At 46.5% G+C, this 26,554-nt stretch overlaps 1 protein-coding gene across 2 annotated transcripts in view; it reads left to right on the top strand.

The window, feature by feature from the left end:
- The window catches only part of arid1ab (AT-rich interactive domain 1Ab), a 67,497-nt gene that overhangs the window by 37,499 nt on the left and 3,444 nt on the right, over positions 1-26,554 (top strand). For both annotated transcript variants that reach the window (XM_067611550.1, XM_067611549.1), the window contains exons 3-19: positions 835-1,548; positions 2,343-2,459; positions 16,516-16,756; positions 17,422-17,511; positions 17,916-18,086; positions 18,648-18,948; positions 19,560-19,705; positions 19,843-19,940; positions 20,036-20,245; positions 20,370-20,574; positions 22,530-22,662; positions 23,268-23,443; positions 23,521-23,650; positions 23,834-23,953; positions 24,154-24,250; positions 24,464-25,283; positions 26,407-26,537. In XM_067611550.1, coding sequence (XP_067467651.1) covers positions 835-1,548; positions 2,343-2,459; positions 16,516-16,756; positions 17,422-17,511; positions 17,916-18,086; positions 18,648-18,948; positions 19,560-19,705; positions 19,843-19,940; positions 20,036-20,245; positions 20,370-20,574; positions 22,530-22,662; positions 23,268-23,443; positions 23,521-23,650; positions 23,834-23,953; positions 24,154-24,250; positions 24,464-25,283; positions 26,407-26,537 — 3,900 coding nt within the window. The remainder of the gene's footprint in view (positions 1-834; positions 1,549-2,342; positions 2,460-16,515; positions 16,757-17,421; positions 17,512-17,915; positions 18,087-18,647; positions 18,949-19,559; positions 19,706-19,842; positions 19,941-20,035; positions 20,246-20,369; positions 20,575-22,529; positions 22,663-23,267; positions 23,444-23,520; positions 23,651-23,833; positions 23,954-24,153; positions 24,251-24,463; positions 25,284-26,406; positions 26,538-26,554) is intronic.

Genomic DNA, 26,554 nt, shown 5'->3' with positions numbered 1-26,554 from the left:
GCCTGGTGTCTGACCGTGGACTCGATAAGTGCCCTGCAGAGAAGAAAACGGCTTCCCTCCCTTTGTCAGACAGATACAATACAGCCACTTCATGTTGTTTTAAATGTGTGGCAATTCTTTTACTATCTTTTATTTTCTTTGAATTCTTGAGTAGCTGAGAACCCTCCCAAAACAACACGTGTCTTTTTTTTTTTTTTCTTTTCCTTTTTTTTTTTTTTATATTACTGTGTTTCCTCACAAGGTCAGCTCTTTCTCCTTCCACGCTCCTTGAGAGTAATGAAACGAAAACGTTGTATTGAAAAGCTTTCCGGGTAGAAAGTTCAAGGAGATGAAGTCAAAACTCAATTTTTATTTTCATGGCTGTAATTTAAAGCGATACACAGCTGAATTCCAACACTTAGATGTTTTTTCTTATGCGCTTTGACTGAGCATTTTATAGCGAGGAACACGCTCCCCTCTCTCTCTCCCAGCCAGAGAGAGAACAGTTGTCTTTTCTTTTTAATCTGCGAGTAAGATGAAGAGAGGCTGTGATTACTCTGTCGAGAATGAATAGTGAAAAAACATCAAAGAGGTGACTTTGAATATTGGGTTATTTTTATATATATTTTTACAGCTTTAGAAAGGATCCTGTCAGCGCACATACTGTAGGTAGTGATTGATATTCCACAGAGGGGCTGAGGATAGTAAAGCCATAGTAAAACCTTCTACTGACGAAAGCTGTTCACAAGTTATTCTGCTGTGCTGCATAATATTTACTCACACATCTTAAGTTTTCTCCGCTTTTTAATGTGAACTGTCGTTGATCCTGACCAATCTTTCGTTTTTCACGTCTAGATGTCAGCATACGGACAACAAGGGCCGGGTGGCTACAGCCAGCAGAGTCAGGGCTACTACAGTCAGCACGGCCCCCCATCTCACCCTGGCCAGCAGCAGCCTCCATACCCAGGCCAGCCCCAGGGCAGCTCTGGACCTCCCTACGCCCAGCAGGGCCTTCCTTCACAGCCTCCTGGCCAACACGGACAGCCAGGGGCCCCTTACCCTCAATCCCAAGGTCCCCACGGCCCTCCTCCAGGACAGCCACCCTACGTCCCTCCTCAGCAGCAGCAGCAGCCTCAACAGCAGGGTCCAGGTCCTCAGAGCCAGCAGGGTCCTCAGGGCCAGCCTGGCTACCCACAACCTACTGGGCCAGGGCAGCCACCACAACAGCAAACCCCACAGCAGCAGCAGCAGCAGCAGCCGCAGCAAGGGCCCCCACAACAACAACAACAACAACAGCAACAGCAACAACAACAACCAGGAGGTCCCCCTCCTCAAGCCCAACAACCTCCAAGTCATGGCCAGCAGGGTCAACCATCACCTTACTCCCAGACACCCCCCCTGCAGCAGCAGCAGCAGCAGCAGCAGCAGCAGCAACAACAACAACAACAGCAACAACAACAACAACAACAACAGCAGCAGCAGCAACAACAGCAGCAGCAGCAGCAGCAGCAGCAACAACCGCCGCAGCAGCAACAGTCACCATATCAGAGGTTCCCACCTCCTCCACAGGTAATAACACCACACACAGCTCTATTAGCACACTATAGTGATAATATGATGTGCCGTATCAGGCCCATCTGTGTCTCCATTACGTTTTGCATCCAGAGATTCCTGAGCTGCTCTTTATACTTTTGCTGTACTTCATCAGCGCTGTAATGCAGTCCATGCCTCCTGTCCAACGTTACAGCAACCTGTCTGCAGTTGCCACACAGTAAACACCTTCCAGTGGTGCCTCCACATTTGACTCCTCTCGGTCATTTTTCATTTGGTTGTAAAATACACTGAGTATTACACACTTAATTTGACATCGTACATCCAAGAATGGGTCGAATCCATGAATGATTTCATTGTGAAGCCACTGTAGTAAGTTTTGAATGAACCTTTCAGGGAAGCCATCTAAAGCAAACTTAATTAAAATCAGTAGTAAAGTAAATCAACATTTTTCAACATTCTGTCAGCAGATCAGATTGAAACTCTGCAATTGAGGAACGGACTTCATTACAGCTCTGATAAAGCAGCGCAGAGGGTAGTGGGGTTAGAAACAGTGCAGCACCTCTTTTAAATTAATAGTTAGAGTTGAACGTAGCAACTCATATGTTACATGAGAGCTAGTTATGTTGTTGTTGTTGTTGTTGAAAAAGGATAAAATGGAGCCACAAGTGAGCCAATCAGGAAAAAGAGTCATAGGCACTTAACATCTAACATGATTTTTCCTGTCCTGTTCTCTCCCAACGGTTACACAGACATGAAGCTTGATTTTCAGATTTTTTTTTTTTTCACATGCGCTCTTGTCCCTTAATCAGGAACTCTCCCAGGATTCCTTTAGCTCCCAGTCCAGCGCTCCTCCTTCCAACCAGCCCATGGCTTCCAACAAGAGCAGTCAAGAAGACAGCATGCAGGCCCGGCCATCCAGTCTGCCGGTGAGCACTCCCATCTCCTCTCTCTTACTCAACAGCTGACCTTCGCTCGTTCGAGCGGCGTCTCGTCCAACGGGCTCCACGGCTCATTTTTAAGCAGACACATTTACAAACACATTTCTGAGCTGAGTTTGTAATCTTGCAACTAGAGGCGGTCTAGGATTAAGTAATTATGCTCTCCTGCAGCTATGGCCAGGAAATGTAATAATAGCAGTGTTATTCAAAGCATCGCCAGTAGCTTTTTGTCCCAATATCTGGGCAGCAATGACCGATATTTATACGGGGTCAAGCTGATCTTTTACATCTTTGAGGAAGAGGCACTAAGAGTAAAAATCTTCATCCCCTCTGCCATCTGTTCAAGATAGACCACAACCCTTCTCAACCCTTCTCCGCTGCCTCTGACTTCAACGTACACACGGTATATAACAACAAACTGATGCTAAGACTGAGTAAAGCAAGTTTGAGCAGTACAGGTTTCAACTGACTTGTTATAAAAAAAAAATAGAGCGGGAAAACCCCCCCCCCAACATTCTGCCAGTAAAAGGATCATTGAAAGTGAAGTAAATCTGGCGTCTGATAGCCCTCTGGCTAAGATAAAGGTGAGAGAACCCCCTTCTCTTCCCTCCCCACCTCACCTCAACCCCCCCCCCCCCCCCCCCCCCCCACTCCAATCCTCCCTTTTTAAAGAGGTGTCTCGCTGTAACACGTTGCAGTTTCCATGGCAGTGTTTATAGGTCAGACTGCGGAGCTAACCTCATTCTGGGCCTCAGGGAAGGAGAGTGAGAAATGAGATCATTAATGAGAGAGAATGAAAGTGAGAGAGCAGAGTCGGCGGCGAGGGGAGGAGGAGGAGGAGGAGGATGTGGGGGGGGGGTGGGAGGCAGAGGGGGGGGGGGGGGGGGGGTTGAGGGAGTGCAAGCAAATAACTTCAAATAGTGTGAGTGATTGGTTGGAGTGGGAGATGCTGAGAGGGAGGGAGGGAGGGATGAGAGGCAGAGCTGTCTATGCCAGTAGGGGATGCCCTCAGGATGTGTTTCCCTCCTCTTTTATTTATTTCTCTTATTTATTTATACATCTCTCTGTGGGCTCAGCCATTGGCCGAGCAGGCCAGGCCAGGGCTATTTTTATTTGTTTTTTTTTTTTTTATCCCCTCAGACTTCTTGGGGATTCCCTATTTGTGCTTTGTGATTGGCTGTGAGAGCCATTAATCTGCCTAAGGTAGAGATGAACCGATCGCCTTTCTCCTACTCCTCCTCCTTCCCTCACATGACACTGTGTGCAGATTAGACCATGTTAACTGAGAGTATAACCCTAACAGCCTGACAGCAAAACAGCTAAATTGACTTCGGCAGCAGTTATGAGTAGATGTACACAGATAGCTTAATTTCCAGATTGTACAGATGTTACCGTACTATCAGGAAATGAAGCTATTTTGATACGGAGACTTTAATGGCACAAACTCTGCCAGAGTATGAAAAGAAGGCAGGAAACGTCTCTTAGAAGTGAGAATATGGAAATGCTGCTGTTTCGCAAAGCTCATAGAAAGATTCTGTTTAGAAGAGGACCCATGGCTATAAAAGTTAAACGCGGTGCTTTATGAAGTCTGTTGAATATCCGTTGATGGATTCTGACTCAGCTGCAGGCCGGGTATCAAACTCTATAACCTCCTGGTAACGACTGAAATGTGTCCACAGAGTATCTAACACTTGTCAAGTAGCAAACGTTGTGACCGAATGCTCGGTCACATTCTTAGCCTGAATTCACAGCAGACACAAGCGTGGAAGCGCTGCTGAAGCGTCCGCCTGATCAATGCACGCCGACTCTGACCTCCATCATAAACCTCACTGTCTTTACAACCAGCCATCCAGCCCAGCAGCTGAGCAAACACAGGTGGAAAACTGTCTAACGGGCTGACTAATATTAGAAATTCAAAGGACAAAAATAGTTTTCAAGTATGCTCCATGATCCATCAGGAGTATACAGGTAGAAAACAGCGTTGTTTTTCTGTTTTCATGCACTTCTATTATCTCCCCCGCTTACTGCATATATGCACATATAAGCTAGAAAGCTTACATTCAAACTCACTGTAGACCACTCTACAACATGTAGAAAACAGGAGATGTGTGATATGATGATGAAATGTGTAAATGTTCAGTGAAATGAACAAGCGGCGGATGTCAAATACTCAACAGAATACTCTGTTAGCTTTGGATTAGCCTTTAGCCCATTTTTGCTTATTCTTTGATTAAATAATTCCTGATTTAAATCAAATTTTTACACAATTTTATTTTGCTTACTTGGTTGAATAGAAAAGAGTAAAAACATTATTCTTCAAAGTCAGCTATCAAAAAAAGTCTAATTTTGGCATTGTAGAGTATTTTACCAGCACCGATTTATAGAAAAATTTCAAATGACTCTGAATGTGGAAGAGATGTTCCACAAGCTCATCCGCTCATCAGCATCTGGCCTATTAGGTTCCATATTTTCTAAATTACTCCTGTAATTGTTTCAGAACAGGTGAGCAGTAGTAGAATAGGTGAAAGTCTGGTATATGTACACTTTTAGGTGTCGGGTAGTCTAATCTTTATCATGTTAAGCAGTGCAGTATGTTTTCCACCAAAACGCACCTGACTGAATGTTTGTAGAGATTACAGATCTACAGGTAAGAGGTTTAATTTGATAGAAAGGAGGTGTTTATTTGTAAGTGATTTGTACAGACGTATTTGTTTTAATCTGTCTCAGAACGTGTTTGAATCCTGATCCAACAGCGGCTGAGGGGTAAGCGCCATTTAGTTACTTAAGTAGCATTTACAGAGAGCTAGCCAGACATCACCTCATCCAGAGCACAGATGGGTCTGTTTGAGCCAGGTGCTAAAAACCCAGCGTCTGTTAGCCCGCCGTTAAGGTGGGAATAAAGTAGTACAGGAGGCTCAGTGCCTGCTGGAAGGCGCAGGTAGGAAAGCAACAGTCAGCTTGAGAAACGAGCTGTGGATAAGCGGTAGAGAGAGGAGGAGGAGGAGGGAGGGAGGGAGGAGGGGTAAAGAAAAGGCAGCAACAGTAGAACTAGCTGAGCAGGTTGAGCTGGTTCCTGGTTTGTTTTCACCCTGGCTCCAGGACACACATGCACAGTTTAACTGTTGAGTATTTACCACACAGTCAGTTTCCTCATGACTGTTGTTGTCCTAACGTGGATCTCTTTGCAGTTCAGTTTTAAGGTTTCACATTCACACCAAATCCGGCAATGCGTGAAAAACAACAGTCCTTCCATTCATTTAAATGAGGGCAGTTCATGCTGTGGGAACGGGGACCGGCATAGGGCTCAGCAAAAAAAAAAAAACGCAGTAGCCGTCTGGCAAGAAGTTGAACCAGACTCAACTTTTGCCGAAACGCAACCCAACATTACACTAAGGTGGCCAATCACACGCATGCAAGCACACATTCCTGGTGGATTGTAAAATCTAGTCTGTCAGTGCTTGTGTTGTGTGCTGCGCTTCAATGTATTAATCTGTAACTCGACTTCCTGGACACTGTATTTCATTGTCTCACCAGTAGGTCGGATAACCCCGCCATCGTAGCCCCCCGCGTCGCAGTGCCGGATTGCAGGATTTGGTGTGAATGCAGCCTTAGGCATTTAGCTGATGCTAATCTAGAACAGTTTACAATGAATACAGCACAATAAGCAATATAACTAGGAAGTAGTAGCCTTTGACCTAATAACGTTCATGTTATTTCTAGGAAAGGAAATAGATTAAGATCTATAGAGAGGGGAGAGACCTTTCTGAACCGTTTATCAAATGCATCATATTATTTCCTAAGTCTATAATGAATAACTAACACTTGGTTCTTAAAGGGGAACACCACCAATCTCACACATAGAGTTCAGTTAACTGTTAAGTTTCGGTTAAGTTGTATGATGTCATCTGTGACTCTGAAGTTTGAAAAAAACCCTAATGATGTCACCATGATGTCATCAGGGTGAGCTCAGAGTGGGCTTGAGACTTGAGAAGTTCAACAGAAAGCCTGCATTACAAACACGTGATGATTTGAAAGAAGTGGGCATTTAGGAAGCAGGGAGGATCTACTTAAAGATGCTGTCCAGTAGCATCATGGGAAATGTAGGAGCAAGTGTTGTTGGACATTTACGGAATAAAAGTCAAGATATCTCGGCCTCTCCTCCAGTTTTGGCTGTTCTTTTTTTAAATATGTCCCCCTCAAGTCCAACTAAGGAAGTGAATTTCTGGAGTTCTCGTTCAATGACGAAACTAGCTTTTCACATTAAGAGCTGCTTGGGTTTTTTGTGCCGACTGTCTCAGTCATGTTTTGAAGAAAAAAATCTTCCAGGTAGCTTCTTATTAGCAGCAAAAATGCCATTCTGCTTAATCTACAAATTGATATGGTGTGTCCAATGTCTTTATTTTGGGAAGAGAAGTCTGCTAACCCTTGCGTTATCTTTCTAGAGTTTGCGAAGCCCTTTCTGACACCGTCAGGCTTTAATACCCCCTGGAAGTGACACTTCCTTTCCATGTTAACCCATGGGAAATGGAATAACCACCAGACCACCACTAACTTCCCTCCCTCCCTCCCTCCCACCTTGTGCCTTCTCGTTTCAAAAAAAAAAATCTCCTCCATGTCCTTTCCTAGGTCTTTTGTACACTCTTTCTTCACTATGGGGCTAATCCCACTCAGAACCGCCCACTGGTTGTGGTGCTCCTCTTTCTGATGGGTCTGAATGTGCTCCAGACTTAAGAGGAGGGTCACATGTTGGTCACACACTCACGCTTGAGTTTGTTTTTCTGTCCTCCATCCTCTGGTTCCTCTTCATCTCCCAAAATAAGAGGCTTCATCTGGAGTGGCTTTATCTTGGGGAAGGGCCAAAGGTTCACGTTGTCTATTTTATTTGTGTTAGAGATGTATGTTTGTCTATTAACGACAATGTACTGGAGCAGCATCTCTATTTTGCCCTACTTGAATGTCACAGCAATGGTGTAATGCATGGTAGATAACTAAGTAATTTATTTTCTTAAGGATAAAAGGCATACACTCTTGCTTTTCTATGAATTGGCTTTTATTTTCTTGATCTAGTGGTGGTTTTACCAATAATCAACTGGAGGTCTTACTTACCATAATTTAATTTGTACTCTTTGCAATGACAATAAACAAATTCTATTCTATTATATTTGTTTTTTTTTTTTTTTAGTCTTCCCACCTTTATCACCACATCTCTGCCTGCCAGGACCCCACCCTAGCATAAATTCAGTCTTATCCAGTGCATTTCCAAAGCTCAGGGACCACCCACTTCACAACAACAGACCCCCCCTCCCCAAATGACCTTTAATGTATGTGCTAAGACTCCTGATCTGGAACCAAGTGATCTTTCAGTCTCGGTGCTGATCAACTCTGAGTCCCCCCCCCCCCCCCCCCCTCACCCGCCACCCCCCCCTCCTGCAAAAACCCCGTTCCCTGCTCAGCCCAGCCCAGCTCTGCTCTCCTGCGGCAGCTAAGCTTGTTTTTGCGACATAGCTCTGGAGCAATCAGCCTGACAAGGCCGGCCCACTTTTTTTTTCCTCTCCTACCGAGCCCAACCCCCTCCATGCCTTTTTTTTTTTTTCAATATTACACTGTTTCTCGCTGCATTTTTCTCTTTCTTTCTGTTTTTTTTTTATATATATATATTTCACTCTCTCTGCCTCTTTCTCGTTCCTCTTTCTGTCTAAATTTTCTCTTTCCCTCGCCTGCGCCCTCCTCCTCCCCCTCCTCCTCCTCCTCCTCTTCCCTTCCTCGTTCGCTCTCTCTTCTCTCAGTAAATCAGCTTTCATAACGCTGTGCAGCGCAGCCTTGTTTTGCGAGGCTCTGCCGCTGACGGTATTCAGAGTCCGGGGCCAGTTTCCTGTTGCTATTCTGGGGCCCTTGCTTCCTGTGTGGACATGTCTTATTCAGATTCCAGGGTGCCTCTCGCTCGCTCGCTCTCACCCCCCTCCCCTCTCTCCCTCCCCTCCCTCCCTCCTCCTAGCTCGTCTGTTTCTCTCCCCTGCTCCCTCTCTGTCTCACCCTTTTTTTTCCCCCCCATCTATGTGATTTTTAATTAATGTACTTGAGAAAATTCAATCTGCTGACAAAGTGTGTTGTTTTGCATTTTGCTTCAGTGAATTGTTTCTCAGCCTGCAAAAACCCAAGCCCTGTTTTGCTCTTGTGAGCTCACACACACACACACACACACACTCACTCTCCCTCTCCCTTTTGCTCTCTCCGCTCACTCACACACACTCTCTCACACACACACACACACACACACACTCACTCTCCCATGCCCCTCCCCTCTGCCTCCATTTCTGCTGGGCTGAGCTAGTTTTGCAGCACAAAGACTGTGGCTGACTGCAGCACTGTCTGTCCTCTGCTTTCTCCTGCTCTCGCTGGAACAAGCTGCTGAGCCTGGATGGATGAAACCGGCCTCACAATGAAATTAACTCTCACTCTATGAAATAACCTCTGTATAATTTTTTTTTTCTCCCCCCCCCCTCTCTCTCCCCAGTTAATTCACTTGTGGTGTCAGTTGATTTGGTAGCGCCCTCTAGACACGCTATGTGTGTGTGACAGTAGGAGGGGAGGGGCGTTGCTTCTCTGTAAAGCAGGCAGACTGGCTGTAAGGGGTCTGGAGGCTCCCCCACCCTGCCCCGCTCCACCCACCCACCCCCCCCACCCCCTCATCACCCCGAGGCCCCTTCAGCCCCCTCGGCTCTCCCGTATCCCAGCACCCCTCACCTCGGGCTGGGCAGCTGCCTGCCTCACTTGGGCATCTGTGCGCTGCTCTGGGACTCCTGCTACTATTGTGATCTCTACAAAAGGCCCCCCACGCACACACCATCTCCCCATTATTCACAGCAATCAGACCCCCCCCACCCACCACCCCCCCGCCCTCCTCCCCTTCACCACCTCCCTCCATCCACTCTGTGTTTGCTACACACAGACTGCTGCTGCAGTGTTTGTGTGCGTTGCATACCCCCTTTTTTTGTTACCCCCACAGAGAAGCTCAATTAGGCAAATGCGGAGCGTTTAAAAAAGAACTCCCTACTTATTGATTAAGATTCATAGTCGGCCTTTATTTTCTTTTTTTCTTCTCCTGACTGTAACCCCGTATCACACAGGAATGTTGAAGCAGAACATTATTGATCAGTGTCAAATGAATTGTATTTTTTTTTTATCCATTAGCAATACGAGGCTCTTCTAAATTTTTGCTGGTTCAGTCTTTCATCTTCTACTTTTTTTTTTTTTTTTTTTTTTTTTTTGGTCTGTGTGTTATTATCCCTCCCACGTGGCTGCTGGTGATAAAGTAGCACTGTAATGGTGATCTCTAGGGAGCTGGAGCTAGCTTGCCTGTAGAGGTAGTAGACATTATGTCTGTGGCACTGATACTCCAGACAAGATATCTAACCCCAGCAGGGTGCTCCCAGTCTCTGGGTGTTGTGTCACCCTAGTGGTGTTTGTCAGTTGTTTGCCTACATCTTGCAGACATTAAATAACAGAAATCTGATGTGTTTCTTTAAACCACCGGGTATGTTTTTTTGCAATCACATGTCCACCACTCGTATGTATTTCATCTAGCGGATAGCAAAGGGTCACACGGCGTTCCTGTGTGCTGCTCTAGCTGTGTATAGAGAGTTTCTCGTCAGCCTGTGCTGTATGTGAAACCCTGTAATGGCTGCTGCTGTTGTATGAGGCAGGGGCCTGCCTGCCTTGCTTCTCCTCCTTTCTCCAGTTCTTCCCTCATAGTGGGATGGGAGTGCCCCCTTATGGTTGAGCTCAGCCCTGCAAACCTCGGGCTGGGGCTGGAGCTGCCTCTCTCCAAGCCTTCCAGTGGTCTTCCCAGAAGCCTTCGCGGGTCAGCCCGGGCCCCCCGGATGCAGGTGTCACCCCCCGGGGGCAGGTGTCTGAGGCATCAGCGATACCCACCTGTTCCGTCCTCTTCGGCGGGGCAGCGGACGTTTCCTGTTGTCATCCCGTGCTAGCGAGTGCTTCGAGGTGGTGTCATGCGCTCAACTGAGAGGAGACAGTCCGGATTTTTATTTTGTCTGAGAGCGTAGCGTCTATCTGTGGTCGGCGTGTGTGACAGGTAGAAGGGCTCTGATCGTAGTCTGGAGATAACAGGCCTCTGGGCTCGCTTAGGTCAAGTCAGCACCTTCAGAGTCTGAGCTGAGAGAAAAGAGAAGAGAAACCTCTTAAGAAAAAAATGTGTTGAGAAAATTTCACTTGATCTTAACGCTTAAAAGGGAAGAGATGACTTTTCCCATGACCCCGTTTGGATATCAAAAGCCCACTTCGCTCTGCATGAGTGGTAAATGTGCAGCGCCGGAGTGTTCTCTCTCTCTCTCTCTCTCTCTCTCTCTCTCTCCGACGAGATCGCCAGCATATATAAACATAAACACCAGGGCCTCAGGAAAGTCGGCAGAGAAGTTCAAGGTTTCGCCGTCTTGTGTTTGTCCACTCTCCGCGTCTGTGTGCGAGCGTGTCTCCCAGGCTTCCTCAGCGCTAAAAGGGCCGGAGGCTGAGTGTGTAATTAAAGTGGTGGTGGTGGTGGTGGAGCGCGGGGAGAGGAGGGGGGTGGGGGGGGAGGAACACGGCTTTGGTGCGTCTGCGTTTCCTGTAACAATGACGGGCTTCTTCTTTTGTAGTAGCTGACTGCACCGTGACCCTGCCAGGCACGCAGGGAGGCCGCAGAGAGAGAGAGAGAGAGAGACAGACAGAGGGATTGGCAGCAACAGGGGGGAGGGACTGTGTCGGCTCTAATGTGTCAACCACGTGGATCACAGTAACCATGGCAGCCCCAGAGATGCAGCCAGTGTTTTTTCTTTTTTTTTTCTCCCTTCTTCTATCTCCCCAACCTCCCCCCCCCTCCTCCTCCTCCTCCTCCTCCTCCTCCTCCCCTACCTCTTACTCTCTCTTCCTCAGTTATCACCTCTCCACAGAGGATATGCAAGCATGTGCGCGAGCGAGTATGCATGCCTGGAATAAGCTTTCTCTTTCTTTCCTTTTTTTTTTTTTGGGATGGGGGGGGGATGTTGTGTTTAGCATGCACAGGCCTGAGAACAACGACGCTTGCCAGCCAGGCGGTTGGTGAAACCCTGAGGTCTGAGAATGACAGAGAAGAGTGGGTCAGGGAGAGTGTGTGACTGAGGGATGAACCCCCACCTCCCCTCCACACCCCCCACCCTTCCCTCCTTACCACCACCACCACCACCACCACCAACAGATCTAGTTACACTACTGGCCAGAGTCACACATTCCAGATATGTTTCATTATCTCAGGGCCGCTACACTACCTCTCTTCTCTCACTTTCTGTTTCTCATAACCTACAAAAAAAAAAAAAAAAAAAAAAAGAAAGAAAGAAAGAAATCGGCTGGCTTGGCAGACTAATGGCTCTGGTCGGGCTTGATTGATTCAGTGAAGTAATCTGCAAATGGAATACATTAGGACGGCGGAGAGCAGAGCAGAGCAGATGACTCAGAGACAGCACAGGCACACTCAGAAGAGCAGTGGAGAATATGGGAATTGTGGGAATAGTAAAGACTGTTCCACATTCATGAACAATAATTGCATTAGAGGAATTTTTACGGAATTGTTTGAGTATTTTATTTGAATTTTTCAACGTTACATTTCGTATAAATCGGTCTTTTTTCGCCCGCTTTCGACCCTTTTAAACATCGGAAACACTGTTCTGCAGTTCTCAGCTCTGAAGTTCCATGTTAGGCAGTGCTGGGAAAAAACACAAAATGGCTGCCATAGAGGCAAGCTTGGAGCTCCACAGAAAGAACTGCAGCTTTCTCCTTCTCTCCACAAACACAGCTTCACACTTTCCCCTCTGTACGTAGTGAAAAAGCATCTCGTGCGTTTTTTGCGTACACTCGTATCATCAGCTGTTATATTTGTCATAGATAACAAGAGCTGTGTAACCTTCCTCACACAGCTCACCCCCCTCCCTCCCTCCCCCCCCCCCCCCTCCCCCCACACACAACATCCCAACTCAAGCCAGCCCACCGTCCCTCAACTCACTCCTCATGCCCCGATATCCACGTCCTCTCCCATCATTTGCCTTCTAATTATGAGTGTGTTGAATAGCAGAGAGCCACAGCAGCATCAGTATGACCAACCCCCCCACCCCCCCCTCCAACACCACCACCACCACCACCCCTCCTCCTTCCTCTTCTCTCCTCTCGCTGTCCGGCTTGTGCAGTCAGCAGAACAGGCTGGTGCTGTGCAGTATTGAGCCGGGAAAAATCAATGACTGCAGAGTGGGAGTAGGTAGGAGCTTGTGTGTTTAAGTGTGTGTGTGTGTGTGTGTGTGTGTGTGTGTGTGTGTGTGTGTGTGAGTGTGTACAATCCTTTTGCCTATCCAGGCTGAGGGATCAGAGCTGTCAGTTGTCAGATATTTACAGAATTTTAAAGAGCTCGTCCTGTACGCTGCATATGTGCCGGTGTAGCAGGCATATGTGAGAATGATTTGGAAGTTTTTCAGTAGATTATTTGTTATTGTGCTTTAGGAGAAATAAACTTTTGAAAGGCTTTAAGTCATTAGAAAGCCCATTTAAGAGTATTTTTATTGGTGATATAATGCTGTACTATACTGCTGTCTACACCCTGGCTGCCAACATGACATCCATGTTTCTGTACTGATACCAAAACCATACTTTTTATACTTTACTTTGAGGAACATAAAACTGTTTCATTAAGACAAATGTTAAAGAGCAACTTAACATTAAATCCATTGTATGTACAGTCACTATAAAGTTCGGTGGACCCAGTCTATAGTGTTCATTGCAACGGCAGGAAAACTTTATCCTTTATCCAGGAATTATTTAGTAATTCTGTCATGTAGACCAAAAAAAAAAATAAAAAGAAAGCAGAGGGAGAAAAATCTGGGACATAGTTTAGCACTCCACTCTTGAAGTACAAAGCAGTGTCACGTTAACTCCAATCTGGGCTACCCCCCCCCACCCCTCACCCCTCCCCCACCCCCCCACCCCTCTATCAAGACATATAAAAACACAAATCATCTCTGGGCGTTGTGGAGATTTCTTTTGTTATTCTTCCTGACCACCAGAGATGGTGGAAATCTAGGTATTACATACTATCTGCTGGTCATCCAGAGTTCATAGAACCATAGTTACAGGGTTTTCCCCAGGATGCTGTTTAGAGGAAACAGTAAGCTACTCAGATCCTGGCCCATCTCATCTTGTAATCAAATTTAATGACAGCCTAAACAATAGACTCACTAAATATAATGGTTTTCTCAGTGGAAACAGTGCCTCTGCCTCTTGTTTTTGTGTCATAAAAGTGTTTTCATTTTTATGATCTTAGTAGAGGTGGTGTTGGTTTCAGGTGGCCCAATTCTGCTATAAAACATCGTAGGAAACACTTGTTTGGGGTTCTCGTTAAAAAAAAAAAAAGAGCGTAAGAGCAACAGTAGTTTGGTTGCGGTTCACAACACTCTGTTTTCCCCCCCAATAAAATGCAGTCTTAAATTGTTAGAATTTATTCATTCATTCAATGCCAGTTTACTGTACTGGCTGACCATTAACCTTAGTGCCAAAAACATACATCGATACCGAGGCACAGTCTACGCTGTCTGAAACAGCGTAGACCAATTTTGCTCATTTCTCATAGTTTTTACCTGACTGATCCTCACTCTGCTCAGACCCCCTAAATGGCTCCCGGGGACCCCCGTAATCCCACTTTAAGGGCTGTTGTTTCCTAACAGGAAGGATCTCGCCTTGTTATTACTTTTTCTGATCCCTCGTTCTTGTCTCATGACTGAAGCGTGCATGTCTTGTGCAGCCGTCCACAATGACCTCCTGTCGTGGTGAGACTCCTGGGCGTATCTCCAGGAATTGACCCCTGACCTTTTTGCCCTGTGGTTTGAGACAGAAGGGGGGGGGGCATAGATGTAGGAGGGTTTTTGTGACAAGGACGTGACTCTGTGCAGTGATCTCTGAAGCTTTGAGCGTGGCAGCTACCAAGGTGGTCATCGTGGCAGACAGAGCCCTCTGTCAGATGACCGGTCTTGTGATGTCTGAGTGGAGGTGGGGTGGTGCTGGCCGGGAAGCAGGAGGAGGGGGGGAGGGATGTAGGTCAGCTGACGATGCTGGCTGCTGGAAAAAGGATCCCGCCATGGTTGTTTAAGCAAGGAATGTCATGCTGTTTGATCTCCTGCACTCTACTCCAGAGCATTAAGATCTCTCTCCGCTCTTTTGTCGCTCACATGACCTCTTTTTACATTTGTGAACATTAATTGGGAATCAGCCAATGAAACACTTTAGCGTGTAATATATAAAGCCGTCCTGCTGCGATTCGCATGATTTTGTAGCTTCCACATCTCCGTGCGCGGGTCAAAAAGGCCTAGGTTTGTGCAGTCACAGAAGAGAGGAAGAGATGCAGGGAGGGCAGAGGGAACAGGGTGGGGGTGGGTTGGAGAGGAGATGGGGGGGGGGGGGTGTATTCTGAATCAGCGTTCTCCTCCTGTCACTCCCTCTGGGGTTCCTCCATCAGGTCACGTCCCAAAAATAGCAACGGGCGCTGTTTCAAGTGCAAAACCGCCGGCTTCGGGGCTGCAGCCAGCCTGCGAGTGTGAGATTTCTATGGGAATAGTTGGCCACCTTCCAATGAGTGCTTTTTTTCCCCCCCCTCCCCTCCCCTCCCCTCCCCTCCTCCTCCTAACTCCCTTTTTTTTCCCTCCTTCAATGTGACTGGCAGATGAGCTTGCATTTCTGAGTAAGCACATGGGCTCCACGTGAGTGGCCAGTGTGTAAACATTCACCTTCCCACAAACATAATCATCGCCGGCTGCCTTCCTACCTTCCTGCCTGCCTGGCTGTTTCTGTGTCACAGCCAGCGAGGCTCAATAACAACACCACATGGCACTAGAGCCTGTGCCCAGCACCAATTATTTCAACTGCCTCCCGAGATGACTTGCTTCAAATATTTTTTTTCCCCCCACTTTCTCATTGCGAGCCACACAAACCAAGTAATCCTTGCCAAGATGGATCATTATCAGCATTATGGGAGTGATGTGGAGTATTTTTAAGAAGGTGGAAGAATAAGTCATTGTACCTGAATGTGTGCTTGTGTTATAATAGGGCTGGCAGTCTTGTATGAGAAAATAACACAGACGCACCCCCGACAACGGCAAAGATTGCTGTAACATATCATTGGCAATTTGGATTTCTACTGACTTGATTTGACTTCACTTGACTTTGACATGACTCTCTGAAATAGAACGCTCTCACCTTCCTCATGCAAGTATGTGCAAAAGTCTGACTATGACTCATATTCCCCCCCAAAATGCTCTAGTTCTCTCACACTTTAGAGTCTGAGCCAAATCGGGCTTTATTTACATCTGCTTACACACACCGACACAGTAACACCCACACACACACTGCTTCACCATTGATATCGTGCATCAGTTTTTCCATTTAATCTCCTTCTTACTATATTCTAACCCCAGCTTCCTTAAAGCCACAGAGAAGCGATTTGTTTGATTGATGTTTTTTTTCTCTTGTAAATGTTTATTCTTATAAACATATTCTCATCTAACTGTCATACATTGTTGAAATGGTGCATAAGATAGAATTAGAATTAGATGTTTTCCCATCAGATGATTTGAAGTGAATGAATTAGGTGTCCCAGAATGGTTGTTTGGCTTCAGGTTATGTCCACCATATTTAATGAAAAAGATATGTACTAATATTCACAGCTATCAGCTCAGGCTTTCTAGTTATCACAATGTTAAAATGTCCAATGAGTTGTTCAATGAATTTGAACCAAGCCAGTGTCTGCGTTTTTATTTTTCACAAATGCATTTTGCTGCTGTTTATCATGCAGTTTATCAGCCAGTATAAATTTCCCTGTGTTCCACCTTTAATTGGTTTTAAAATACATAACGCTTTTCTTGTTGAAATAATTTAGATACAAGGTCCACTGATAGAATCCTGAAAAGTGGTAAAAGATGAGCTCCAACTTTCTATTCCTGTAAAAACCATCATTAAGCCTGCGTCGCTTCTCTCGTTCCAGGATCTGTCGGGGTCTATCGACGACTTGCCCACTGGTACAGAGGGAGCCCTGAGCCCGGGCGTCAGCACCTCAGGGGTGTCCAGCAGTCAGGGTGAGCAGAGCAACCCTGCCCAGTCGCCCTTCTCTCCGCACACTTCGCCCCACCTGTCAGGCATACGCGGACCCTCGCCATCGCCTGTGGGTTCCCCCGCAAGCGTCACCCCCTCCCGCACTGGCCCTCTGTCTCCTGCTGCGGTGCCAGGTAAAGAAAGAAGAAAGATTTGAATTTTACCAAATGTTATTTGAGGTCATACTTCTGTTCATGTATTGACAGATGTCTTTGTCGAATGTCTTTTAGTGCGTCATAGTAGTATAAGCTATCACATTTTTGGGGTGTGCAAAATGACAGGACAAGAACTTGTTGACAAAAAAAACCAAATGAAGGCAGTGATTTTGGTTCACCTGCCAAAAGCTGCTAAACCAAAAAACGTACCTGCTAAAAATACCTAACCAGCCACAATCATTTAAAATGCGTTTTTTATAGAAGTGTCACCTTAACTGTGCTCAGTGTGTGTATAGAGAGTATATAATCAGATGCTGTGTGAAACATTCAGTAAACAAGCTGGAGACAGATTTAGTTTTCATTCAAAACTCACGCACTCACAAATACACCGGATCACATTTGTAATTCATGAAGCGACTAGCCAGATGGGAGCATTAAGTTTTTCCTAACATGATGCTTGTAAACCAGACAGACAGCAGAGATGCATTGTCATAGTCTTTATTCTTAGTTTTTATTTTTGCTTGGTTTTGATTGGCTCGTGGTCATTTGATACTCAGCAGGTCAAAAGCAATCTTGGAAGTTCTGAAGATAATTTCAAACTCCTATTTGAATTCCTGAGCACTTGTGTTGTTGCTTCCCCACAGGCAATCAGATGCCTCCCCGGCCGCCCAGCGTCCAGTCAGACAGCATCATGCACTCTTCCATGAACCAGTCAGCCATGGGTCAGGACAGGGGTGAGTTTGGCGACATGCTTCAAGGGGTTTTAGTCCAAGATATGGTCAAGTAGCTCTTGAGGTGCCCTTATACAAAGCACCTAACCCTCATCTGTTCAGTGGCCGACAGTGGCAAGAATATGTGCCATGTCCTCAGCAACTCTTGGGTGGGATTGTTTGCATATGTATGCATTATTCCCTCCTGTAAACACTCCCCCAGGCTGAATCTTTAAATAAGAATGTTCTTGTAGTCTACTTGCCAGGTCAAATGAGAGTAACAGAACACTCACACTGTGCTGCGTTTGTGAGGAAGTAAAGAGTTCATAATGTGTTATGTAACCGTAGCAGATGCAGTTTTTTTAAGTGAGGTATTTCCAAATGAAAAAGTGTGTATCTAATGATGTCCTAATCCTCTCATTCTGCAGTGTACATGCGTAACCCTCAGATGCCTCCTTACGGGTCACCTGGACAACCTGGCTCTGCCTTATCTCCACGCCAGTCTTCGGGAGGCCAGATGCATAGTGGAATGGGACCCTATCCCCAGAACAACTCTATGGGAAACTACGGGCCTCAGGGGGGCCAATATGGCCCACAAGGTAAAAGTCCCTCTACACTGGTAAACAAAATAGTAGAGGAGAGAGGGAGAGTACAGTGTTGAGTGATGCACTCTCCTCCCTCATATCATGCAGAGTTTTTTTTTTAAACCCCTAAAAATATTATGAATGAGTTTACAGTTGTCGTCTTGCAACCATCAGAGTATTGTAGATAGCCCAGATTTAAAAATGCTTTAAAGTTTCCTCTCACTTTATATATTTATCAAATTATATCACTTCACTTTGAAGTCTCAGATGGTTTCTGTGAGCTTTGAAGAAGTTCTGCTATGAGTCATAGCAGCGAACAGCGAGGGCCAGATAAAGCCCGCTTCATCAGGCTGCTTGTCAGAACAGGCAGCACAGAGGTAAATTTAGAGCCGGACTACTGAAACTCTTTATCTCGTCAGGGAGAAATGAGTAGAAGTCCATCCACCGATTTCTCTGTTTTCGACTGAAATACATTTTACAAAGACAGTAGGCTGGCATCAAACTCCATCAGATGATTGTGTGAAGCAGCCTCATGTAGCAACAGACTAAATGTTTGTCCATCTCTGACACTTCCAGGTTACCCCAGGCAGCCCGGCTACACAGGGATGCCCAACGCCAACTACCCCAGTGGTCCTGGCATGGGCGGCTCCATGAACCCCATGCCCGGCCAGGGCAGTGGGGCTCCATATGGAAACATGCCACCTGGCAGAATAGGCCCTGGACAGATGGGTACTCGGCCCTACGGTCCTGGGATGGCTTCTAACATGGGCGCCATGCCTCCTCAGGTGGGGTCCGGGATGTGTCCCCCTCCAGGCATGAACAGAAAGGACGGTGGCCCCTCCATGCACCACGGACCTACAAACTCCATACACAACAGGTAGGTGGTTACAGCTACCAGCTGCATTAGTGTCTCAATGAGACACAGGGGAACAGTTGACTGCTGAGGTTTAGTACAACTCATTGTATTAAGACTCTCAAGCCTAGAGAGGTTTTTTTTCTATCTTTTAGCAGAATATTTGTGTCCTTGCTTGTACTGCTGCTTGTATCAGCATGAAAAATGATCGGTTCTTCCCACGTGCAAGCCAGTCTGCTGTGTGTTTTGGTGCCTGTGTGCTGCTGAGTAGATGGCAGTAGACCAAACACTTATCTATGAGAGAAAAGGAAGAAATGGAGAGAATAAGAGAGCAGGAGATGGTCTCTGAGATCAGTGAATCACATCCTTCCCCAGCGAGGATGCCAGCTCAGCCTACAGAGAGGCTCTTGTGGACTTGGCAAATGCTAGAATCAAATGACGTAAATTGATGTTTCCTACAGAATAAGATGAACCCAGTGAACACAAAGGAAAAAAAGCATAGACTTGTTACAGTATCAAACAGAAAAGCATTAAAAGGATGACAGACTCTTAATCTTAATTTTTAGGAGTTTCTTAGTGATTAAATCGTATCAGCCAGTAGTGTTTTACTTCTAAACAAGCCTTTTCTTCTTCAGGCCACCTGGCTACCCCAACATGTCCCAAGGCATGATGGGAGCAGGCTCTCCATACGGCCCCGGCATGAACAGCATGCACGGCATGATGAACCAGGGAGGTCCAGGGCCATACCCAATGGGAGCCAACATGGCCAACAACACCCCTGGTGAGTAAAGGCTACTAAGCAGCCCCGGTCAGGTGGTTGTTGTACCACTATGGGCCTGGAAGTTAATCCATAAAATGGTTTTATAGACTGGTAATCTTTTATTTTATACCCTCCCCTTGTAACTCCTGAACACCCAGGGATGGCTCCCAGTTCAGAGTTTGTCATGGAGAAAATAAACCCTGCCCAGAAGATGAACAACAAAGTGGAGGGAACCCCCAAGCCAGAATCAAAAAAGGTAGAAGTTCTAAATCCTTGCAATTATATTCTTGTTTAATATTAGATTTTTCTTCTCAGTCTCACAATTTTCTCCCGCCATCTGCCTGTCTGTAGAAGTCGAGTTCTTCCACCATCACCAACGAGAAGATCACTCGCCTGTACGAGCTTGGCCCAGAGCCAGAGAGGAAGATGTGGGTGGACCGATATCTGGCCTTCACCGAGGAGAAGGCCATGGGCATGAACAACCTGCCCGCCGTGGGACGCAAGCCTCTCGACCTATTCAGACTCTACGTATCCGTCAAAGAGATCGGCGGCCTCACCCAGGTATGGCTGGATGCCACCTTAATTTGAACTGAATATCACAGATCAGAACAAGCAACATTGTGTTTCTTATGAGTCTGTTGTGTGCATCTTCCTGAGCCTCCTCCTTCCTCTTATCGCCCACCAGGTGAACAAGAACAAGAAGTGGAGGGAGCTGGCCACCAACCTGAACGTGGGCACGTCGAGCAGCGCGGCCAGTTCGCTCAAGAAACAGTACATCCAGTGTTTGTACGCCTTCGAGTGCAAGATCGAGCGCGGCGAGGACCCGCCCCCGGACTTCTTCAACACAGACACCAAAAAGAACCAGCCTAAGATCCAGCCTCCCAGCCCAGGTGAGCGCTGGCGTCCTCCCACACCTCATCACCATTTATTTCCCCCTCTGAGTTACACATCGAAGTACACTTGTATTGAATGAATGAAAGAACGAAGGCTTATTTCATTTCTCTTTCTCTCTTGGCTGCCACGTGGTTGCCATGCAATTCATCACATCTTCCTTGCTCTATTTGCCTCACATCATCTGCCCATAAACTTGTGTTTTTTATGGTACACTATTAATTGCAATGTTAAAAGCCGATCTTAGACCATCGTTTGTCATCAACTGTATGGGCCTGCCATCCTCCATAAATCACTGCTGTTTTGGTATAGTCGTATATACTGGAGGAGTTGTAAATGACGGAGCGGTAGCTGTAAGTCACAGAAGTCCACTGCATCCTCTGGACAGTTCCAAGAAACGCATCTCTTGGGGGAATACTCCTGGCATTTGCACAGGACATGACGAAAGACTTGTCCTTTCAGACTCCCCCCCCTATTGGTTTTTTGTGTGAACAGAGACCAGCATACCAAATCTTTCAATGAACTCTGGGTAAAAGTCGTTGTGTGTACACTGGCAATGTGTCATACCAGAGGTGAAGGGGTGTGCAGTGGTTTTTTAGGGGGGTGGGGGGGGGTTGGGGATTCTCAGGGCTGCGTTGTCGCCTGGAAGCTGTTTGTTTTGGAGGGACTCCTGTTATAGCTGCCAGGAGCAACCACACCAGGAGCGACCACGTGCTGTTTCAGTCTGGCCGAGACCCAGGCTGTCAGACACGGGGCACTGACTCAGCGCCGGGGTGTTGTTACAGGAGACATCAGGGTGCTTGTCAGCTGGCATCAACCCTCTAGTTAGTACGAAGGAAGAGCCGGAGAGAGGGGTGGGGGGTGGGGGTGGCGGCATGTGGCGGGAGGTGATTTGGCGATAGCGATGCCCCGTCAGTGGCATGTCCTCGCTGCCTGGTGCCTGGCCCAGGGCTACAGAGGCAAGGCAACACTCCCTGGAGATTAGTACTGAGCCAGAAATGATGAATGGGGGGAAGAGCTTGAGTGTGTGTGTGTGTGTGTGCGTGTGTGTATGTGTGTAAAAGTCACACGATTCTCTCTCTCTCTCTCTGACTCTCTGTTTCTACCATGCTATTTTTTTCTGTTCCTCACGAGATCCTCCTCCCCCTCCCCTTTTCCTCCCTTCATCTTTAGTGGAGGGAAATCCCTGCCCAGGGGGAGGGGGGAGGGGGAGCCGGTTAATGTGTGTGTATGTGTGAGAGCTAGACAGGCAAGAGGGTGATGTGAGAAAATGTGAATAAATGTGACCTGCCAGTGACCCCGGTGTTGTGTGTGTGTGTGTGTGTGTGCCAGTTTAATGAATGGGAACCTGTGAGTCATCAGACTGGCATGCTAATAGTGAGAAAGTCCTGAGCTGAAGTTAAGGATGAGTGCCACTATGTCACACACACATACACACACACCACAAACAATCTATCACTCACTATCACGCAGATATACACAAGTCACTGTCTCTACAGGCCAGGCAGTAATCTGTCAGAGTCAGGGTTTAGATCATTGTTTCCTGGTGACTCCAAGAGCCTGGCGGTGGTAGGGGAGGGTGATGGGAAGTGGAAGTGGGGGTGGGGGGTTGGCATGCTGCGATGAGCTGGAGGATTCAACATTTTCACTGGCTGCGCACTCAAAAGCCAGTCAGCTTGACACAAACTGTGTTGCTCTGTGCAGCACTCAGGAATTTCTTAATGGAATTTAGAATTGCCAAAAGCAGCATGTGTTCCTGAAAGCCCCCAGCAGTGCTCAGCCTATCCATAAGACTATCCTGCCTCTCTATCAACTATCAGCTCTCGCCTTTATTCCTGGAGTGAGGAGAGGAGGAGCAAGAGTTCTTTGAGTTCTCCAGGATCTTTGAATTTTTCGAATTGGAGGTTGTTGTTGTTTTCCCTGTACTCAGTGTGTGTATATCCTTGTTTTGCAGCTGGTTCAGGATCCCTCCAAGGCCCCCAGACCCCTCAGTCCACCAGTAGTTCGATGGCAGAAGGGGGAGACCTGAAGCCCCCCACCCCAGCCTCCACCCCGCACACACAAATGCCTCCAATGCCTGGTGTCAGGTACGAGTTAGAAGTCACAATATCATGTTTTTAAGATATTAAAAATAGCAGGAGTCATCACAATAAAATGAAACTGATCCCTGTGGAGAAAGTGGATCATTGCAGCTGGAAATAGTAATAGAATACAACAAACATGAAAGTATGCTTTTAAGGTATGTAGTGGTTGGTCATGTCTCGACCAACCTACTTGTGTTAAAGGTGCAGTGTGTAGAGTTTAGTGGCATCTATTAGAATGGACTTGGCAGATATGGAATATAATATTCATAAGTATGTTTTAATTAGTGTATAATCACCTGAAAATAAGAATTTTGTGTTTTTACCTTAGAATGATCTGCAACCTCACCACTAGATGCCATTAAATCCTACACACTGCACCTTTTAAAGAGGAGTATAATAATGAAGACAGTATGAAAACGATTAAATTAAGTGTTTGGGATTTAGAATATGACTGCAACCCTCAAAACCCTCAGAAATTAAGGCTATATCAAGATATGAACCACAGTAATATGAATTTGCTCACAAAAAATGAATACCTTGGAAAATGATATACAGTATATGAACCAAAAATTCTACATTTTACTAACAAGCCTCCTGCCCTCTTGTAGGAGTAGCGTAAATTTGCAGGATCCCTTTGCTGATGGTGGAGACCCAGCATTTTCCAGAAGGAACGCCATGACTCCCAACTCTCAGGGCTACCAGCCCGGTATGGGTGGTCCAGAGATGATGGCTCGGATGGGTCCCTATGAGTCCAACAAAGACCCCTTCGGTGGCATGAGGAAAGGTGAGTGCCGACCAACTAGATCAGATGCTGTTGGAATTTTGTTAGAGCTGAAACTAATGATATTTTTTACTTTTAAGCTGGAGAGCCGTTCATGCCGCCAGGCCCTAACAGTGGCATGGGAGAACAGTATAACAGAGGCCCACCTGGCCCCATGGGTAACATGCAGATGGGCCAGAGGCAACAGTACCCTTACGGATACGACCGCAGGTAAACACCACAGTATTCTCTATGTGTCAGCAGTACCATATGGTTTTCTAATTTTGTATTATTTATCAGAGGTATTATTGAGTGCTAGACAAGGTTAGCTTTAGGGGAATTATTTGTGCTATACCAATCCTTTTGTGTATCCAGTAGAACCAAATAAACTGACGAGCATTGTTTGTTTTACAGACAGGAGCCGGGCATGGGCCCTGACGGCAGCATGGGACCAGGAGCTCCTCAGCCCAACATGATGCCTTCTGGAGCCGACACAGGGATGTACTCGCCCAGCCGCCCTCCACCACAGCAAAGGTAAGGAGAATTCAAGGCGAAGATTTGTGTTTATTCTGACCAAAGAAGAAGATGGTTGGATTGAGGCATTTTGCCAGTGCAATCATGTTAAAGAGTACATTTTTATCAGCATTTGATTTTCATGCTTAAAATGTCTATACATTTGATTGAAAAGAAGAAATGAATCAGTGTAAACTTTTCTCTTTTGTTATTGTTCTCAGGCATGACTCCTATGCCAATCAGTACCCTGGCCAAGGAGCTCCCCCTGGTGGCCCATACCCAAATCAACAACCAGGAATGTATCCACAGCAGCAACCGGTAAGAACATTATGTTCGGTGTTTACAGTGCCTCTATTTTAGCTTGATTCCCTGTTTTAAACATTTCTGTGATTAAATATGTTTTTTTACTATATATGTGTTAAAAGTAAATTTTCCTACCTCTGCTGGCATCCTTTTAAATTCTTTTAATTCTTCTTGATATGATTGTATTGAGATACTGAATTGTTAATGCTAACTGTTGTCTGCTGACAGAACTACAAGCGTCCTGTAGAAGGAGGGTATGGTCCTCCCGCCAAGCGCCATGAGGGAGAAATGTACAACGTCCCATATAGTGGCCAGCAGCAGCCAGGACCCCAGTCCTCTGGGCCCCAGGGCCAACAGGACATGTATAATCAGTATAATGCATACCCTGGTGGGGAGCGCAGACCACCAGGCCCACAGAACCAGTTCCCCTTCCCCTTTGGCCGGGACCGAGGACCAACATCTGCAGGCCCCAACTCGCAGTCTCCAATGCCTCCCCAAATGATGGCAAGCCCCATGCCTTCAGGTCCTGATGGCCCCCAGGGCCCAATGTGGCAGGGCCGCAATGAGATGGGCTACCCCAACTATCCCAATCGTCAGGGACCTCCTGTACCTGGCCAGGGCCCTGGCTACCATGGCATGAACCGCTCCGAGGAGATGATGCCGTCAGACCAACGCATGAACCACGAGGGTCAGTGGCCTGGCCATGTCAACCAGCGGCAGCCACCTTTTGGCCCCGGTGGTTCTGGACCACCCATGACCAGACCCCTGCCATCCACCTACCAGACTTCCCAGAACCACATTCCTCAGGTGTCAAGCCCAGCACCCATGCCTAGGCCCATGGAAAGCAGGACATCACCCAGCAAGTCCCCCTACATGCATCCGGGCATCAAAGTGCAGAAAGCCGGACCTCCAGTGCCCGCCTCCCACATTGGCCAGGCCCCTGTACAGCAACCCATGATCAGGCGAGATGTGGCTTTCCCTCCTGGCTCTGTAGAGGCCTCCCAACCCCACCTCAAGCCCCGTAGGCGGCTAACCATGAAAGACATAGGTACGGAACTTCTACTTCACGCCTCACTCAATTTTTTCCATAAAAATGCATATGGGTACTAACTAGGGGTGTAACGGTATGTGTATTAGTCCCAAACTGTTCAGTATAGGATATTTGGTTTGGTACATGACATTCCTTGGTTTGGTATGTTCTGTGACCCAAACAGGTACTGTCAACATAGTTTAATAATTCACTTACTCCAACATGCGGAACAATAATTCTTCAGTGTGAGTTCCACCCAGAACATTTTGGCAGTGCACCACTTAGCTATAAAATGCTCATGGATGTATGCTAGCCGGCTTAGGCAAGGTATACTGGTTACCCTGTAGTGTCGCGACCATCAGAATGACAAACGAGAGACCCATAACACTGACTGAGTGCAAAACTATTATTAAAATATGCTCCATTATCTCTGTAGTGGCACGATACCGCGTCTCCCCGTCCCCCTCCCCTCTCTGTGACGGCCAGCTTTTCACTCCGCCTTTGAGAGAAGCCATTCAGAACAACTATAAACACATTTGATTTCTGATGATGTTGGACAGTATATCATAAGAACCAGTTCTGATCGACCCTGAATCATCATAAACAGCTGTCAGCAGCTGTCCTGACTCCTTGCAAGAAACAGAAAGCTTGTTTTTAAACCGTTACTAGTCCGTTACTAAACCGTTCCAGTAATAGTTTTGGCCAATGAGCCATTTTTGGATGTTTACATCAGTCATACTAAACTGTGACCCCAAAACCGAGGTACATACCGAACCATGAATTTTGTACCGTTGCACACCTAATACCAACTATCGGCAATAAGCATTGAAAAAGACTGAATCATAAAGTACAGCAAAAATGTGAGCTGTATAACCTGGACTGGGAGACATAGTTTTACAGAAGTCATAAAATGCTAATCACTACTAAAGGTATGATGAACGACCACCAGCCTGCCTGACCTAAATTGCCATTTGATATTTGGCTGTTCTCTGGGGAAGCTTATTTATAATCATTTAACAGATGTAAGCTGCTGATTTGGAATGATGATAGATACTGGGGCACCACTGCCTGTCTTTTACAACCAAAATAACAGATCATGATCAAGTTGGCTCACATTCATTCTGTTTGTCTCTGTTAACAGGCACTCCTGAGGCATGGAGAGTGATGATGTCACTAAAGTCAGGCTTACTAGCGGAAAGCACGTGGGCCTTGGATACCATTAACATTTTACTGTATGATGACAATAGCATTACTACTTTTAACTTATGCCAGGTAAGTTCCACAAAGCT

Source organism: Thunnus thynnus, chromosome 15 (assembly GCF_963924715.1).
Source record: "Thunnus thynnus chromosome 15, fThuThy2.1, whole genome shotgun sequence".
Classification (NCBI taxonomy): domain Eukaryota; kingdom Metazoa; phylum Chordata; class Actinopteri; order Scombriformes; family Scombridae; genus Thunnus; species Thunnus thynnus.
This window is presented reverse-complemented; position numbering and strand designations above follow the sequence as displayed.